Genomic DNA, 18904 nt, shown 5'->3' with positions numbered 1-18904 from the left:
AGACATCAGAAAGTACATTCATTTTTCATCGTGTCTAAGTCACTGTTAGAAAGCCTCACTTCATTAGCAGAACCCCTTCTTGAACCCTTCCTTGGATGCCAGCCAACCTGCAGATTAAATCCATGCTCCAAGTTGGGAGTAACACAGTAAAATAAACAGTGCTATAGTATCCTCATCACACAGTTCCACAGCTAAAGATATCATCTTACTATAGTTCCACCAGTCATACAGTTCAGTCCAGTCAAAGAATAATGATAGGATAAATTTAGAAGTACAAATGAAAGTACTTTACAGAATATGCACTAGGACAGCGCAATGATACTTTGCATCAATCAATCTATCACTTAAGAAATTGCACTGATACTTAGTGCAGGTGTGGACCAAGCTTATTTTCCTCATATTTGGAAAAAAAAAAACAACAATTGGAGAAAAAAAAAAAAAAAAAAAAAAGGCACCTCAAAATGTGGAACAGGTACTGTGTGCACTGCGCACTTCTAGCAGCCATATGTGCAACTTTTCCCCATCGGTCCATAGGCTGCCCAGTCAGGGCTGCTCCCATTTTGTTTAATGTATTTATAATTTGTGAGAATAAATAAATATAGATACAACATAAGATGATGTTGTCCCTAGAAGCCACGCCAGCTAGAAATATTTCTGCTGAAGAAGCTTCTTGCTGAAAAATTACGTTTTGACTGTAGTTTGCTCTTTTCTTGCCTTTAGCAAAACAGAGCCTCCTTAATGTACCAACTTCAGCTTTTTGGCTGGAAACCTAAACCATCCCCTACGGCTTGAGTTTTTCAAACACCTGATCAACAGCAGGGCTAGAGTTCCTACCTACACATACCTAAACCACAGGGTCACTGCAGAGCCAGGGTGAAGGCTGGACGCCTCATGATGGGTACCTTCCTTAAGGACCTCTACTACTGCATTCCCAAAGCACCTGACTTATGGACACAACCCAAAACTAAGGCCAGAGCAGTACACACCTCAATTCCCTTCAGTGTTTCTTTGTCAGAGTCTCATGACAGTAATACCAGGATAAGGCAGTTACTCGCAAGACCACCTTACAAGCCAACTAGCACCCTGTCTGTACAAGGCTCTCCACGCAAGGTTCTCTTCAACTATACCTCCTGACCCAAAAAGACATACTAAAAAGAAAATCAGATTACACGGGGAAAAAAATAGGATGTCTGAGCCCAGAGGAGCAGGAGATCAGAAGCTCAGAAGCAATGCATCTGATGAAATGTATAACTCAAACAATTTGCAAGGCCTTTCCCACTGGCCACGCTACACCATATTTGCACAGTAACTCAATGTTTGCTTGTGTTCCCAAAAGACAGATGGGGGAATATTATTCTCAGTTTACCCCCAGAAAGGCCTCATTTGGCAACATGAAGTCTTCTGAAAGTAACTAAAGCCAATTCTATTTTACAAAAGACCTGCATTTCCACACAAAAAGCAAAAGTAGCAAAAAGGCCACTTCCACGATCATGAAAGCACCATCCTGACATTGTGCAGGAAATGGGCTAACTTCTGAATTTTCAAACCTCGGACTGAGCCATCTGAGTCACATCAATGGAAGGAAGGAAAATCTCCCATGGGCACTGCAATGTAATCTTTTCTTCTCAGGAAAGAGAATGAAGGGACCCCACAGGGCGAGGGGGAGATGCTGAACCCAGGATGTGCTCCAGTGATCTCCAGCTGCTTGAAGACTCAAAAGGCAATGGTGTCAACTGATGCACTTCCACCAGGGCAAAGTTCAACCCAAATCTTCAGCCAGAGACAGCATTACATTTGCCTTTCATCCTCTCTTCCCTTCTGCCATCATTAGGAGAGCAAAGAAAAAAAAACCAATGCTATTTTTCATATGCTCGTTAAGCATAATCTGCTAAATGTTCTATGGCAGTGCATAAAACTGCCTACTATGCTAATAGAATATTTAATTGTCATTTATTTGCTGACTAGTTATTTATGCTAACGTCACTCCTGCATAATTAATACTCTGTGAAGTTGACTTGAAAAACATACATAAAACACTGCACTAAGAGTCATCTGCAGTGTTTAAAATAAAGAAATCCTGCAATTTATTTACACTAGGTTAGTCTAAATTTGGCTTTAATGGAATAATAGGATAAGGATTAAGCAAAAAAAGATTTAAAAAAAAATATCTATATACTACTTTAGAAACATCCACGGTCCTTCACAGAACAACCTGCCAAAGAAGATTTCTGAGTTTCATTTTACTTGGCTCAAGGGCCCAGTTCTTAGCTGATGCAAAATAGCATAAGCTCAGTGAATGCCTACTGATCTTCCCCAGCCTCGAGCTCTTAGGAAATAATATTTCAGGTGAGCCTTCAGTAAAAGAGCTAAAGCAGGGCCAGATCTACTCTCAATTATACCAGTTGAAAAGCAAATTTATCTCAGATCATTCAGAGAAGGTAAGCCAACTCCTCATAAAGATAAAAGAAGTTCATCTTGCCCATCTGATCCTTCTACCTGCATTATAATCGCTGAGCTGCAGGCATAGTTTAAGTTCTCTTTCCTCTGAGACTATCAGGGGAAACTTGGCTTCTGTTAAAAAAAAAAAGAAACAAAACAAAACAAAAAAAAAAAAAAAACAACCAAAAAAACCACTCATGATCACCCTTTCTCTCTGGAGCTCTGGAGGCCCTCACCTATTTTCAGGAATGTCATCTCAGTGGCATCTGAAGAACGCCATGGTCAAGCTTTCCACATATACGTGATGTCTGAGAATGGAGTTAAAAGGCAAAGGACTGGGATTCATCATCACCATCCGCAGCACTGCTCCAAGAAAAGCCTTCTGCACTCCCAGGGCTTCTTGAATGACATTCATCCCAAATCCCAAACCCAAATGACTGCTCAAAGCTTGCTCTTCTTTTCTTTCCTCATCATTCCCCCTTGCTGTTCTTATCCCCACACCCTGCACCATATATTGCTTCAATTCCATTCTTTTCCACTATAGCGCAGACCTCGCCTCTGTTCTAACATTTATATCCACCACCTGAACTCTAACAAAAATCACAGACTACATGTCAGAGAAATGCCAATCTAGATGGGAATACAACTGTCATTAACCCTGCCAGCAGTGGGGGAGTCAGAACAGGATGATCTTTAAGGTCCCTTCCAACCCAAGGCATTCTATGATTTGAATGGCAGCCTAGTTTACCGTGGCACAAGTTTTTATCTTTTTTTTTCACCCACACTCTACCCACTACTTCAGAATATGAGTGAACCATTTGGTGATGGTTGCTTTCACAGAAAGCCTGGATGGGCAAAATGCTTTATACTCAACAGTCTTAGTGGCATATTTTACCTGCCAAGCTCAGCACCTTGCAAGAGGGATTCATTACATCCTAGGATCAGGCTTCAGAGCTTTAATTCTGGTTACACTACCTGAAAGGAAGTTGTGATGAGGTGGGGGCCAGCCTCTTCTCCCAGATTAACAGTGATAGGACGAAAGGAAAGGCCTTTTCACATCGGACATTAGGAAAAATTTATTGTCAGGAGGAGTGGTGAGGCATTGGCACAGGCTGCGCAGGGAGGTGGTGGAGTCACCAGCCATGAAGGTGTTTAAGAAATGTGGAGATGTGGCAGTGAGGGACATGGTTAGTGGGCATGGTGGGGGTGGGTTGATGGTTGAACTGGATGATCTTAGCGGTCTTTTCCAACCTTAATGATTCTAAAAAGGCTGCTTTCCTACACATACTCACAGTATAACGATCACTGTGATCACCAAATCCATGGCTGGACAGTGTTTTGAGGTTTCCCATCTGTAGTGGCTCATGGTAAAACCAGAGCACAGACCTGGTTCTCTCCCCACTGCGTTCCTCTATTCCTTTAGATCTCCAGCCTCTTCCTCCTCCTGGTTTACACTGTGAGCAGACTCAAGATCACCACACAAATCCACGCTCAGAAATGTTTTATTTGAATTTCCATCTGTCAATAACACTGAAGCAAAAGCACTGCCACAATCACAGGTGACACAATCATCTTGTTGTCCAGCATCTCTAGTGCATCACAGAATGCCTTAAGATAGTGCCAGGAGAGATTCAGCTCTGTTGGCTCAGCTGTAAACCTGCAATCTGTACAAAACCACCCAAGTGTCAATCAAAAGACGTGCCTGCTCTGTGCGTGTTTCACAATGCATAATTTAGCTACTATCTTTGTCAGGTTCTCCACGCTGCTCCTCTACATGATGGTAAGTGTGCTCATGAACCCAACTGTCATCAACAAAGGAAAACAGCACATGGAAAAAACAAGCTAAAGGAGGCGAGAAACCTATTTTCCTTTCACCGTTAAGGGAAACACAACTATGGCAAAGTTAAGTTAGACTTAAATTTTTAATGCTTTATGAGTAAGAGATCTTACAGGATGAAAGACGCTGAAGAACAACCACCACAGCTTTGTGCTGAGGAGGATAGCATTTGCTGAGGTATATGAGGTGATGAAGGCTGTCCCTTCCTTCATGCAGGGCAATATAATAGGGCAGATTTAACCAAAGAATGGAAGGCCTATGTTACATCCCACAACTACAGCACAAAAGCCAAATGCCATTCTGTTGCTCCATCCCAGCCACTGTCGATGAACTCTGAAGCACCTCCCCTTACGAACTACTTCCCCATATGAATTTTACAGTTGCTGGGGGGCCCTGGCAGAAAGGATGTAAATTCCATACTCAGCTCAATCAGGCAGAAGCTATCCATTGGTCTACACCACAGTTAATATGCAATAAAGAAGAAATCTCTGTCCCAGGACGTGACTTCAGAGCTGATCAGTGCCAAAGCTAGAGACCATACGGACAGCTTCACACTTGCCTCAGCTAGTTCATGAATAAACATTCAATTCATTCAAATGAGTTCTATATTAACTAATTTAAATAATTTTCATTTTGCTTTGAATGGTAAACAGATCTATTCTGCCAGGATATTTGAGTTTGCAATTCAAATTACACACCGATTTGTAATGAGGAAAATATAATTAATGGCAAAGCTTGAAGTAACTACAATTTTACTCCTCTGATTTCCTGAAGGGAAGAGGGTGGCAGAGGGTAAAGCTTATGGGCAGACATACACTCACACCATCCTTTCATATGTCAATACAACTTACTGCAAACTGGAGCATTTGGCCCTCAGTCCAGTGCACCACAACGTCAGGAGAAAACATGACATGACTTGACATTATACTTGCAGGCACCACGATGCAAAACTAACCCAGTAAATAATAATGCAACAGTCTGTAAACTAAATGACTTCCTTCTATTGGGATCATAAGCAATAACTATTTGGCAGCTGCCCCTTAAAATCTCTGTATGTGCTGAACATTAAATCAAGCTCTATTGATTCGGTAAACAGAACCAGCCCCGTTTTTCATCTCTCTTTCATTTAATGATATTCTTCATCCTATCACTCTGTACAGTATTGCCTGGGATCACATTTGCAAGAGTAGAGCCAATCAGTCCTATCTGATTACTAAGCAGAAACAAAGCATTGTCCCAGTGCTGGTATTCTGCCCACTAAGCCAGTCCTTAGCAGATCTGCTTTTTAAACAGAGCCCTCAGTTCCTGACAGGGAACGAATCTTAATGACAGATAACTGGCCATGCTGTTTGCCAGCAGATCTTGCCAGCAGATATCCTCACTGTGATCCATACGTGCAGAATCGGGCCCTTAGAAAATGAATCCATGCAACTTGGAGCGGGCTTTCCTTTCCACAAAGCACTTGACAACAAAATAGTGCGCAAAGCTAAAATGGCAAAAAATCTCCTTGGAGTTCACAGAGAACAGTTTACTATGTACCAATACAAGGTTTGATCCTGCAGGTTTCACCAGATGAAACTCTTAGGACCGCTGTGAAGTTCAGCTCATCAAGACTGAGAAAACACAGGATGAACTTCAGATATTTGCATACAATGAGGGCACTACTCACTGCTTTCAAAAGCTCATCAGAGCCAAGTTCTTCCTACAGCACTCCTGAAAACCCAACCTCTTCCTTGTAGTGCCCTCATGGAAGCAACCATCTCTTAAAATCCCACCCTGATCGTGGGCTGAACACCTCAGATCAACCCCCAGAATAGCTCTGTGGTTTATAATTGCATTTAGGACCTCTCTCTTCTCAACGAAGAGAAGTTCCGAAGGCTCAAATGCTCCTGGGCATTTTAGATGTCTCATTCCAAAATACAACTCAACCTTTTAAATGCTTAAATCTTACAACAGAGAAAGGAAATAAAAAACCAACCAAACAAAAAACAACCACATGTCCAATAAAACAGTACCCACAGTTGCCCAGACATAAGAGTTTGGCATACAACCATATCACCTGGACAGAGAAGAAAAAATGCATTGCACATTTGCATTCACTCAAGCAAGACAGCTTATGTGAAGTAACCACAAACCAAAGAGCAGATTCCAGCAACATTTTCATGAAAAGCAGTTGCCTCCAGCTATAAAACAATCATTATTTTCTATTACACCAGTCGACGAAATCTTTCACCCATTGAACCTGGCATTTTGAGATTTAGTTTATGGCACTGTACACCTTTTCCAGTAACATTGATTATAATCCACATAATAAAAGATAGTTTAAGAGACAAATAAAATAAGAAAAAAAAAAATAACCCTTCTCACATCAGCTTGATGTATTATTCCTAAGCCAACAGATTTCTCAGCCATATTTGTCTTTAAGACTTTTTTAAGCAATCAATCCTCCGTTGTTCTAAAGACAGTCAGACCAGAACAAAAACATCACTGTTTAACTCTAGTGTTCAGCATAGACAAGGCAAGAATGGTCTCATGAGACCATTTCTGCTGTTTCAAAGACTGTATCTACGATCCAGTTTAGTGGGAAGCAAGGCAACATCTACACCAGAAGTCATGCATGGCACACAAAAAGCACATCCGCTTCTTCAGCAGCCACGGGAACAAAAGAATGAGTTCTTAAATGAGACTTTTCTCAAACACATCCATGTGCTGGAGGCCAAGCATTCATCTCTTCTTCCCACGACCCAAAAGAAACTGAATATATAGAGGGAATACACATGTGACAAGTGCCTCTGCCTGGAGCTACGCAGAGGTAAGGATGCACAGCTGTTCTGTTCCTGTATAATGACAGAAAAAAAAGAACACCAACAAAAAAAAAAAAAAAAAAAAAAACCAAAAATCAAGCATTTTCCTTACACACTCAGAATCAATTGAGGAACAAACATGTTATTAAAAAGCTATTCCAAGTGCCATAAATCTACAGTTCTCAAATTCCGCTTTGGCACACCCAAGAGCTGAGGACTGGGACATACCCTAACCTATAATGATCAGATCTTCCCATCTTTATTCATGTGGGTCTACTTTTGGAATTAAAAGCTGCAGAAGTCTGACAATGGAGAGCAAAGCATCTGAATACACAGCCAAGTTAAATTTGAGTGTAATCAAGATCAGATTTTGTTTACTCTTTTCTCACTCTAAATTTGGTCCTTTCTTTCGAAAAGTGTGAAACAACTTGCTTCCCCTCACTGGAACTCACGGGCTGGCAATTCAGCATTTCCTTAAGACAGCCTCATCCATAAGCTTTTATTCTTAAGACCTAGGTCAAAATGCCTTTCCTGGAGAATGACTGGCAAACTGAATAACCCACAGATCTACAGAAACCTGACTCTAAGCTGTTATACAACAACTTCAGTGAAACTGCACCACTCGACATCAGCTGAGCATCTGGAGTATTCATTCCATACCAACTGAAAGCCTAGAGATTAACAGTCAGACCAAGACTAGGGCATGACTCCAGCAAAACACATGCAACTTACCATCTGGAGGCATCAGGACCTTGTTGTTCTGCGTACACCAGCCAACAGGGTGAAGGTCTGCTGTCATTACATCACACCAAAAATCTGCCCTCCGGTCATCCCCATAGCCACAGTAACGAAGCAGTAAGAGTTGTCCGCAGGTTGTGATGATTGTAGCCACCCAGTATGTGTCTGGATTACTCTTGTTGGCCACTTCCAATTTCATCCCTGGCTGAAAACTGCTTTGGAGGCTGATTTCAACCTTACAAAAGAGAAAGGCATAGTGTTACTTTTCCTTCTTTACAGGGAGGCTCCCCATTTAACTAAGCAAGCCATTAAAGAGATGATCAGGAATAAGACATTAGCTGATCATGCTCCTTAATAGCAATAATACAAGGAGGTACAGTCTTAAGCTAAAAGAAGGGAGATTTACTTCAGATGTTAGGAAGAAATTCTTTACTTAGAGTGTGATAAGGCACTGGAACAGGATCCTCACAGAAGCTATAGATGCCCCATCCCTGGAGGCATTCAAGACCAGATTGGATGGGGCACTGTGGATAGCAACCAACCCATGGCAGGGGTTGGAACTGGATGACACTTAACATCCCTTCTAACCCAAAATATTCTGCTATTAATACCAACCACCTTCTTCACAACCTGCCTGTGCAGGACCATTCCTACTTCACTAGTACATCCCCATCATACAAGGTCCCATGTACTCCAAAGGGATCCATCAGCTGTGATAAACTCAGGTGAACTAAATCTGAGAGGGACTGTAGCCATCTGAACTTCACAAATCTCAACAATGCCCAAGAGAAAGGTGGTGTAACTGCCCTTCACACAGCTCCATCAGGCAAATCCCAGGACACATGCAAGGTAGAACAGGAAGGCACTCTGGGAGTTAGGCCCAGCTATTACAATTGGTCATACAACAATACTTGTACACCTCTTGAGGCTTGTAAAGCACCAAAGGCTGAATATTGTACCAAGCAGACCAAGGAGAGTATTTCCACCATATCCACAAGCAGAATTTTAAGGCATACCCAATTTGCTCTCCTGGTATTCTCATAAAGACGGTGTAGGATACATGGCAGAGAGAAATAAAGGCCTTGGGTCACTGTTCTGCAATCTGATGGAGGAGTCACTTGTTTTTATCTCAGAAAGTCACAAGTAACTTGCTCAAGGACACTGGAGATGCCATGCTCTTCTAGGACACTGCAGGGACTGTTGCAGGCACATCATAACACATCTCCCAAGGGCCAGCGGGATGTGTCTAGGTACTGTTCATACACAAGAGGTGAATGCCAGCCCATTCAGAGTACAGCTTTGTCTTCAGAAGACCATCCAAAATGCAGCCATGACTCCCCATGTAATTTTAAGGAGAGATGCTTAAAGGTTTCCATGTACTTCGTGTCCTACTTAAGCCAGAGAGATTTTGAAATCTGGTTTAAGGTTGTCTCTGATTTAGTTCTCGCTTACAGAGAAGCAATAAAACGCCTCCTCTGCTCGCTGTGATATATCACGGTCTATGTGGCCAACTTCACAATGCCAAGTTGCTGGGAAAAAACAGAGCTCCTTGGGTATGCCCAGTTCCCCTTACCCCACTCTGGCTTACAACGTGAGCAGTGTCCAGCCAAAGCCATATGTTATTTGCAGATTACAACACTCCACATACTTTCACATATGCAGGCACTTCCATCAGCATCAATGCTGGGACTGTGACTAACAGAGATTGGAAGAGACCTCTGGAGATCATTTAAGATGGAGGAAAAACCACAACGTTTACTAGTTTAGTCCTAAAATAGGATCTTGGCTTTTGTGATGCTAAGGGTCCTAATGAATAATCCAGGATACATGATCATTTGTAGCTTCTGTTCTTGCTCTCACCATGAATAAAGACCAAAGTGGAACACTTGAGGCAAGATACTTTAAATGAAAATCATGAAGAGGGGGAATAGAAGGACTTTGTGAAGCACACAGCTCCCAGCAGGATCCTCTATTTGAGACAAGAACCAGAGTTAACACCCTGGGACAAGATGTTCTTTCCAGACAGCTACTGGGCCAAGGATAAACTACAACAAAATTTTACCACTGTACTGTAGTTCTCCAGTACAGAAAATTAGGATCCTTCATCTTGCAATACTCTATCTATGTGCATAGAATAGGTAACGGAGGCTGGTATTATTTATTTTATCCAGTTGTAGAGACAGGTTTTTCATCACTACTGCTCTTTATCTCCTCAAAACAAATCAAGAAACCATCTGGAGGCAAAGGTGGTTTAATGGCATGAAGGCAGCTATCCAAATGGAGACTTATCTCAAAGCAGCAACAAATTCTTCAGGAAACTTTCCCTTCACTGCGGTACAACTATATGTTCCCAAGGATTTCTGCCAGCAACCAGACCCAATGGAAGGCAAATGAGAGCATCACATGTGAAACACTTCTCTTCCTGATTGAGATATCCACATCATCCAGAGCATTCAGGTCAGGTGAATGAAGATGAGAGAAAAGGGGCTGGTGAGTCCTATTACCAGATGTAGCTGCTACCTGCAGCTGATGGGCCAGATCAGGGGATGAACAGAATCATCTGCACATGACTCACAGTTGAGGACAGAGAACCACCATGACTGTGCATATCTTGATACAGGTAAATGCATCATAGCATCTGAAAGAACAATTCTTCAGCTGACTGAAAACAAGGACCTGGAAAAATATATCGATTACACCATATGTGTACGTCTTTGATGATGATGAAGAATCTGTGCACTAGTTTAAGCTCCATCTCAAGTCCTCGTGTAAAGGCAGACTATGGACAGCACACACGTGGGCCAAATAAAAGACATTAAACAACTGTTTGCAGATGGAAAAATGGGTCCACACAATATCCTTGACAGGCTCTGCTCCTTGACAGGATCCCTCCTCAAAGCATACTCCGATCTTCTCCATCATTCAGAATTTCAGAGGCTCTGTATACTACTGCTAACGTGGGCTGGAGCCACCACGTCCTAACTACCGTGACACATATAGGACTCTTTAACATCTGCATATAACATAGCACCCAGGAAAGTTATCACCAACCCCACTGTTTGGTTCCCACATTCCTGAGGCAGGATGTTTAGGAAGGGGGTTGATGGATTCCTAGGGACCATACTGGGCTCTGGTGGCGAGCAACCCTGCTAGTCAGCAAATCATGCACTGAGAGAGCACCTTCAGAGAAATAAGATGCTCTGGTGAGATGAATCTCTACAAGCTGGAAAGGATATCAACAAATTAAGAAGGAAAAAAAAAAAGAAAAAAAAAAGATGAGTATGTGAGGAGAGCAGAATGAAACCTCATAAATGATATTTGAACCCATTTGAACTCCCCACAGAATGGACAGATTCCATTTCAGTTGGTCAGGAACACAGTAAGAGGGAACACATTCAATACTAGCAAGGCAGACAATGCACATACATGTTTGAAGGAGGTGTGGGGAGCAGCACTGGCTCCTGTTTCCTCCAGGAACTCATCCCAGTTGAAGTCTGCATCCTCAATGCTGGAGCCCTCATCTGTTCAAAAGGAAAACAAGAAAAAAAAAAGTAGTAGAAAGAAAGGAAAACAGCCCAAAATGCAGCCAAAGAAGGCAAAAGCTGTATCAAACAGTTCAGGGGAAAAATAGCAACTGATACAAACATCAATGTGAGAGAAAAAGCCTCCATGAAGATCTGTTCTTAGCCAGCTTGACTGGCTCTTAAAACACTTTCAGCAGATTTTGGGACTTTATCAGCCAACACTGTGAGACCAAAATTGACCCTGCGATCATCACAGGGGAACAAACTCATTATACTGCAACAGGGACTGTGCTACAAGAGCTGGTTATCAGCCCGCTATCACAGGGATACAGTGGCCATGCCCATGTCCCAGCCTTGGGTTCCCCCAGACTGCTAATTGCAACAGTGTACTGGTGATAACAATGGATGTTGTTCTTGTTGGCTGAGCAGCATGAAAAACAAGCAACCCAGCCCTTGGGGCTGAGGAGACACAGTTTCAGCTCTGCTATTCTATTTCTCCCTGTTCAGCCTTCCTCTGACCTCCAACACCCAAGAACCCCAATGGAATCCTTCCACCAGCACCAAAGTTGCTTTTCCAAATCCCCCCAAATCCTCAGGCCACTGCTGCATTCTTGTTGCCTGCATTTATCCTTGCCCCATTTCAGATTTGAGGCTCCGCATCATGTCTTCCCCACTCACACCAATGCCCCCTCACAATCCTTCTTTCCCCATAGGGAAGGAGTTGACATTACTCTTTTTTTTTTTTTTTTTTTTTTAAATATATCCCCACTGAGCAGAGCAGAGTTGAGGCCTGAAACCATCGCTGAAACACCCACAGCAATAATTAAGAACAAACTGTCTTTCACTTACAGAAAATCAGCCACATCTGATTGTTTTCATTTTGTTCCCAGGCAATCTCACAAACTCAGTTACATCCCCAGAGCAAAAATATTTACAGTCTAGCAATGAGCTGTTTGCAATAAGCATTTATCAAGGAAAACTACAAGAGACCCTTACCTGCACACACATTTATCAGCGTGGTCATGATGTAATTAAAGTGACTCATGACAAACTGAATTAAGGAGCCTCCCCAGATAGTTTTATGAAGAAAATGGCAGGGTTAATTTATTGAAATTGTTGCTACAGGTCTCCAGTTTTCAAGACTAGAAAATTATACTGTGTAATGGGAATTTCTCATCATTAAAAAGAGAAGAAATAGGCTTTATTTGCAGACATATGTATGCGAAGGGGAAAAAAAAAAAAATGTCTCAGAGGAGGGTTTTTGAGACAGAGTTGGAAGAGGGTAAAGATTTGTCTGGGAGTTCAAAGAGCAGCACTGAGCTGTCATCACCATTAAACACTGCAAACCGCTGCATCAAGCCTAACGTCTGGCTCCATACCACCAACTCAATTAAATATGGAGATGTAAATCAACTCTTACTCCCATGTAAAGTGGCAATGTGGCTTGAAGACGGCTGCCTCCTGGCTACCAAAAAGAACTCCAGGCACAAAATGAGGACTTTGCTCATTCTTGGCTGAAAGACAAGGACAGCTTAGCCAAAGGTAAGAACTTTGTGCACAAATTGCTAAGACTTAGCTATACCATGCAAGCAGGCAACTTTGATGATCAGGGAAAACTTCAATCTCAAAATCAGCAATCCCCTGGAGTTAATTTTTAGAGGAGTCAGGTTCAGAGATTTCAAGGGTTAATAATTTTTTTAAAATGTATGCAAGTTCATGAGTATATGAGCAGATATGGCTATCCATCAGACTTACAATTACTCCTATGTTTAAGCAACTTTCTATCCCAGGCACCATCAATCACAGTTCTACTATAAGCCAGTAACTTCTGATGTGAAAAGCAAGAGGCAAAAAGCTAAAGGCACACCCCTCTGCCTGGTTGTTTCCCGTTCTATCACCTGTTTGTGCTTCTGGTGCTGGGATGGGCTACTCAACAACCCCAAGGTCATCTCCACCCGAACATACCCCCACGTCTTTCCCCTCTGCTCAGCTATTTCTGTTTCAAAGCATGAGACACTTCTCTCAGCCCACAGTGCTCTCTGTATCTTCTCAGCTGTCATTCCTTTTTCTTGCTCCAGCTTTCATGGTTAGTCCATGCACGTTTCTCCTTCTCTTCATCCTTCCTCAGCATTCTTATGGGAAGGAGTAATATCACAGAATCATTTGAGTTGGAAGGGACATTAAAGGCCATCTGTCCAACTTCCCTGCAATGAACAGGGACATCCACAGCTAGATCTGGGTGCTCAGAGCCCCATCCAGCCTGACCGTGAATGTGTCCAAGGACGGGGAATCCACCATCTCTGCAGGCAACCTAATTTCCACGGAGTGGTAGAAGGGCTTTTAAGCAGTTCAGTACATACCATCCATGCAAGGAGCAGTATCTCCAGAGAGACGGGATTTGGCAACACTAAGTTAATTACGTTAGCATTAAAGATGCTAGTTACAGATGCAGCAAGCCCTCCCCTCCTTCCTAATGTATTATTGCTCACGACCTACTCTGCTATGTGCCAACCCACAGCCACCAGTCACACTGTTCCCACAGCCTTGCCAACAGATTCATTCACATGCAGTCCAACAGAACTCCCAAAAGCGCTTGTTTTAATAACGACCCTGATCTCTCCTTTCTAAAGCCAAATAGGGAGGTCCAAGAGGCCAGGGGAAAGCGTTACGAGTATTCTTTCCACAGCAGCGTGAGCTACAGCTTTCCTTCCCAGTCAATTCATTTCTCTCTGACACACCAATAGTCTGACTCCTCTACGGTGTTTTATCTGCAGACTTTATCAGGAAATTACTTTTACAAGGTCTGTAAAAATAATGTTGGAGTACTCATTTATCATGGCATCAGTGTTTTATTTTGCTTCATTTTATCACCACAGATTGTGAAGCGAATGTAAGCTTCCAAATCTGTTTTTAAATGGATTCTGTTCCCTTCTAGAAAACCTGGCAAGGAGACATCGTGGGCAGACTCAGGGCGACCCAGAGTCAGGGGGTACACTCCTACTTATATCCACAAGTACAGCAGTTGGACTGCACTGTACAAATCTTCTTGCCCACTGCAAAACCCCTATTGATGAGGAACACAGGATACTCTTTGCCAGCCTTCCTTGAGTATCTGCTGGTCCCCAATCAAAAGGCAAAGTCTCTCTGAACATACAAAGACAACTGTGCCCACTCAGGAAGCGATGATCCCAAAGGCGATCTGTCAGTCCTCAAGCCACACACTCCTACAACAAAGTCCTGGCTCTGCTGGAGAGACACAGAGCCCCAGGTGCCAGCGTTTTGCAGAGCTCCCTGTGAGATGACAAATTTGGCATTAGGCTTACTTTACATATCAGCTCCCTTTCCAATTATTGGTGCTTAGGCTCAGTGCTCTTTTTTAATGAAAGAGTCAAGGCTGGCTAGCCTACAATACGGTGATGTAAAAACAAGTCTAGGATGGCAAATAAAATCAACAAGTCATTATCTCTGAGCCTCTGAATGGCTTTAAAGTGCTCTGCAGTCCTTCATGCATTGACACTATAAAAATGCAACTATTCCAGATGTTATCAGCCTCGCAGGATGAGATAAAAGACCCAAAACCTGTGGCTACATAAGCTTAGATTTTTCCCAGGCTTACCTGAAGGAGAACATCTTTGGAAATTACAGTATTTGTGGAAATTGCTAAGCTATCTTATTTACAGGCATATAAATATATTCATGACTTTGTTCACTCACAAAGAACTGAAAGGCAAAATGATTTAGGATTAACACACAGGTGAGGGCTTGGGGTAAAGGGGAAATCAACAACAAGCATCCTGCACAGCCTTGGGAGAGTCACCAAGTCACATATTCTCAAAGACATTTAGGGTCCACAGGCCGGTTTCTGTTGTTTCAAACCCAATGCCTACAACTGATCACCTGCACCTCATCCCAGAGGCTCCTACAGCTCTCTCATAGATATAAATGGATCCAGCAGTGTCTAGATAAGGCTGCCCACTCTGGAAACGCCATCTCAAGATAAGGATCCACCTAACACAGTCAATCAGGATCCTGATGTCCCTTTCTATTCCAGCCAGGTGATTTTTCAACTCAAAGACAACCCAGTGATGATGTTAAAATGGGATGACTTGTTTTATAGAACTACAAGTCTCTTTAATGGTGACAGCAGCATGGAACTGTGTGATGGGAGGGTCAGGTTGAGTGTCTGGGAAAGGTTCTTCATTGACAGGGTGATTTGAGGCCTGGAACAAGCTCCCCAGGGCAGTGGGCACGGCCACAAGCTGACAGAGTTCTAGAAGCATTTGGACAACATTTTCAGATACAGAACTTGAGCTGAAGCCAGGAGTTGGACTGTATGATCCTTATGAGTCTCTTCCAACTCGGGATATTCTATGATGACTTTTTTTTCCAAATGTCTTAAGGCATTACAGTTCCATATTCAGCTGGTTAACTCTAGATGATCCTTAGCTCTCTATGCGAAACCCTATGAAAGAGAAGCTTTTTCACATCTACAGCAGAGCCCAGGATAACTATTATGTTTTTAACTAAGGGAACATAAAAGTTTCCCACTTCCTTTAGGTGGGATGAATTGAAGTTTCTTAACACACACAATTTCTGGGGTGCTCAGTGGGAAACAATGAGAAGTGGACCAATGATAAAGCTTTGCAAATGACTTGAACACAACGTGGAATCATAGAATTGTTTGGGTTGAAAGGCACCTTAAAGATCTAGTTCAGTCACTTGACACAGGCAGGAACACGTTCCAGCACAATACAGCACCATCTGAGAGAACAGATGCAAAGAACATAGAAGTAAAGCAAAGGACGCTGAAGCCAAAGCAAGCTGTTTTCAAGCATTCACCCCAACACTGTTACCACTGCATTTTTGAAGTTGGATCAGTGATTCACCCGTGGTGAGACGGCCTACTTCTATGGAAGCAGACTTCAGGCAGCCCTTTAGAATGCTTGCATGCAAGAGTAGACTTTCATTTGCCATTACACCTCAGGATCCTTTGATGAAGAACTGCTGTTATAGAAATGCACAAGATTTCTGGAAAAGCATTAAAGCACATTAGCAACAACATCATTACCACAAGGCAAAAATGAAACATTTTGTACAGAGTAACTGACAGGTGGCTCAGCTTTGTGCTTCACAAGTTCCTCAGCTGAGCTTTCCTAAACACGGAATAAGGGTGAAGTTACTGAGCCAATTTTACCCAGCAAATCCTTATCATTCAGTGCCCATCTCAGAGCAGTCATAATCATGTGCACAAGGACAACATGCAGCCAGCTCTCTGCTGGCTGGGATAACATTTGTGATGCCCTCTCATCTGAAGTAATACAAAAAATAATAATCTGAAGGAACAAAGATAAAGGTCAAAACAAAGGAGAAATACCGTAACTTCTGAACATTCATTTCCTTTCTTTAATCAAAAGAGAGTAAAATAAAATACAGAGTGTGTGGGTGGACAGGAAGAACACAATATGATGCCCTGGGAAAGGTTTTCCACTGCTTTTCATTTAAAGTAGTTAGAACATACCTTAGAAAAGCTCCAAAAGTCAAAATTTCCCCAACTTATCAATCACGGATCCACCTGGGTGCTCCACAATATGGGACACACACCCTTCGCCAATCCACAAGACTCAAAAAATGGCCATCAAGGCATCCAACCCTAATGCCACCCAGTAAACAGCTGCCACCTTCCCTAAAGCAGTCATCTGGAAGGCTGTGACATGTAGGAAACCTACAAGAGAAAAGGAGAGCTCACCTGAATCAAATTGCTCCCCATCACCATTGGCCAGTCCCTGCCCCTTCTCTGGGGATAGATGCTGGCTCTCTTGCATGGTAGTGATGAAAGATGCTCTTGCGTCCATGGTTCAGAGAAAGAGTCCTTCCTTTCCTAATTCATCCTGCAGCAGAGAGTTCCTAGGGCACAAACTAAATGAAAAAGAAAAAATGAGTGATTTGTTGTACTTACGCCAACACTCAGCCACTTCTCGTAGGTTTCACGTTATAGTATTTGATCACAGCTCTTTAATCTTGCTCTCTCTTCCAAAGTGAAGCCACTTTTGGAAGAAAGACCACAACAAAGGATATCACCTCTAAGTGGCAACGCTATCATAAGATATTACACTTTATGTCAATATTATTTCATACTACATTAGATCACAATAATAACAACTGAGAGATGACAATGTGGTAATAACATCCACAATATTCAACACAAAGAATCCACATCCCAAAGTTCAGACCAGAGCCCTGTGTTACCAGCTGAGAAATGAGAACAACTGATAGAGATGCACAATCCTTGACAAAAAAAGGCATCCAAGAAAGGCCAACTCAATCACCTTCCAAGTCCAGTCTTTGACTTCCGACATAACTCACACAGTGTTAGCAATCGAAATACCTCATTTCAGAAATATTTTCCAGGTTTCTAAAGGAGAATACTTAGGAGAGACTGGAAGAACCTCTAGAAAATGAAGTTAAGCATTTATAACGTAGATAGTGAAATACAGTAGTGCTGCAACTGCTTTCTGAAGGCAAATTTAAGGTAACTGTGCCATTTAGTGCCACCTAGAGCAGAAAACATTAAGTCAGGTATAGATCGGGTTGTGATGGCAAAGGAGATTCTTCTGCTTTAAAACTGTTTCAAAAGCAGCATAATAAAACCACAAAATGTGTGAGAAAGAGAACACAAGACTGACTAGATCTTGAATCAGACATGAGATTGAGAACTGTATCTCTAGCCAGAGTAAGCCATCGGACAAGCAATACCCAGAGATACACATTTAAAAGTAGATTTTAAAAAAAGTCAACTTTTCAGTAAAACTCACGGTGATGATGAATTACAGGGTGTCAAGGGAGGACTGGAAAAGAGAAACTAAGAGCTCGGCTTACAGGCGCAGAGGGAACCAGCTAGTCATACTAGAGATGCTGCAGTGAAGACAGATGGTGAGGAAGGCGTGTGTCCAGAACATAGGATACAGAGGACTGGTCCTGCTTATCAGTGGATGCCTCCAAGACTCAGATGTCAGAGGACTCTGCTGGCAGCACCAACACCAAATGCTCTGCAAGAAGCATGACTAAAAGTAGGAAATAATAATACTCTTACTGCCAGAGTCCATGCAAAGCAGGAGGTAATAAGAGTGTAAAAATATTATGGGATTTTTTTTGACTTTTACTACTCAGGAAGATATTCAGGAAGACCAAATACGGTGGTCATAAAATAGAAAGAGGGAGAGTGCTTTGTCATAGATTTTTCATTCTCAGTTTTTAAGGTTGTTCCAACGAAACTTGAGGGAAAAACAGACACATGAGAAGGTACAGAAGGAACCGAAAAAGATAAAGAACACATAAAGCATAAGGGTGATTTCCATTCACTGAGTCATGATAGGACTGTATGCTGGAGCAATCACAACAGCACTGTTGTGGTGGCAATTAAGCTATGCTAAAACCATGCACGCTTCACAAAGCATCGCTGGTAGAAGCACATGACCCTGAAAAGTGGTACAGCACTCAGCAGAAGATGGTCTGAGCAAAGTTAGACCTCCATCAGTGGTTTGTGTTCCTCACTCCCAAAGAAC

General features: G+C 42.4%; 1 protein-coding gene across 1 annotated transcript in view; it reads right to left on the bottom strand.

Annotated features, from left to right (window-relative positions):
- SFMBT2 (Scm like with four mbt domains 2) overlaps positions 1–17194 on the bottom strand; it is a gene marked incomplete at both ends in the record, with an annotated part of 93372 nt that extends 76178 nt beyond the window's left edge. The window contains 3 exons of the mRNA XM_079540163.1: positions 7813–8053; positions 11245–11339; positions 17089–17194. Of these exons, the coding sequence (XP_079396289.1) occupies positions 7813–8053; positions 11245–11339; positions 17089–17194 (442 nt within the window). The remainder of the gene's footprint in view (positions 1–7812; positions 8054–11244; positions 11340–17088) is intronic.
- Positions 17195–18904: the final 1710 nt, after the last annotated feature.

The sequence above is a fragment of the Tetrao urogallus genome, assembly GCF_951394365.1.
Source record: "Tetrao urogallus genome assembly, chromosome: 1".
NCBI lineage: Eukaryota > Metazoa > Chordata > Aves > Galliformes > Phasianidae > Tetrao > Tetrao urogallus.
This window is presented reverse-complemented; position numbering and strand designations above follow the sequence as displayed.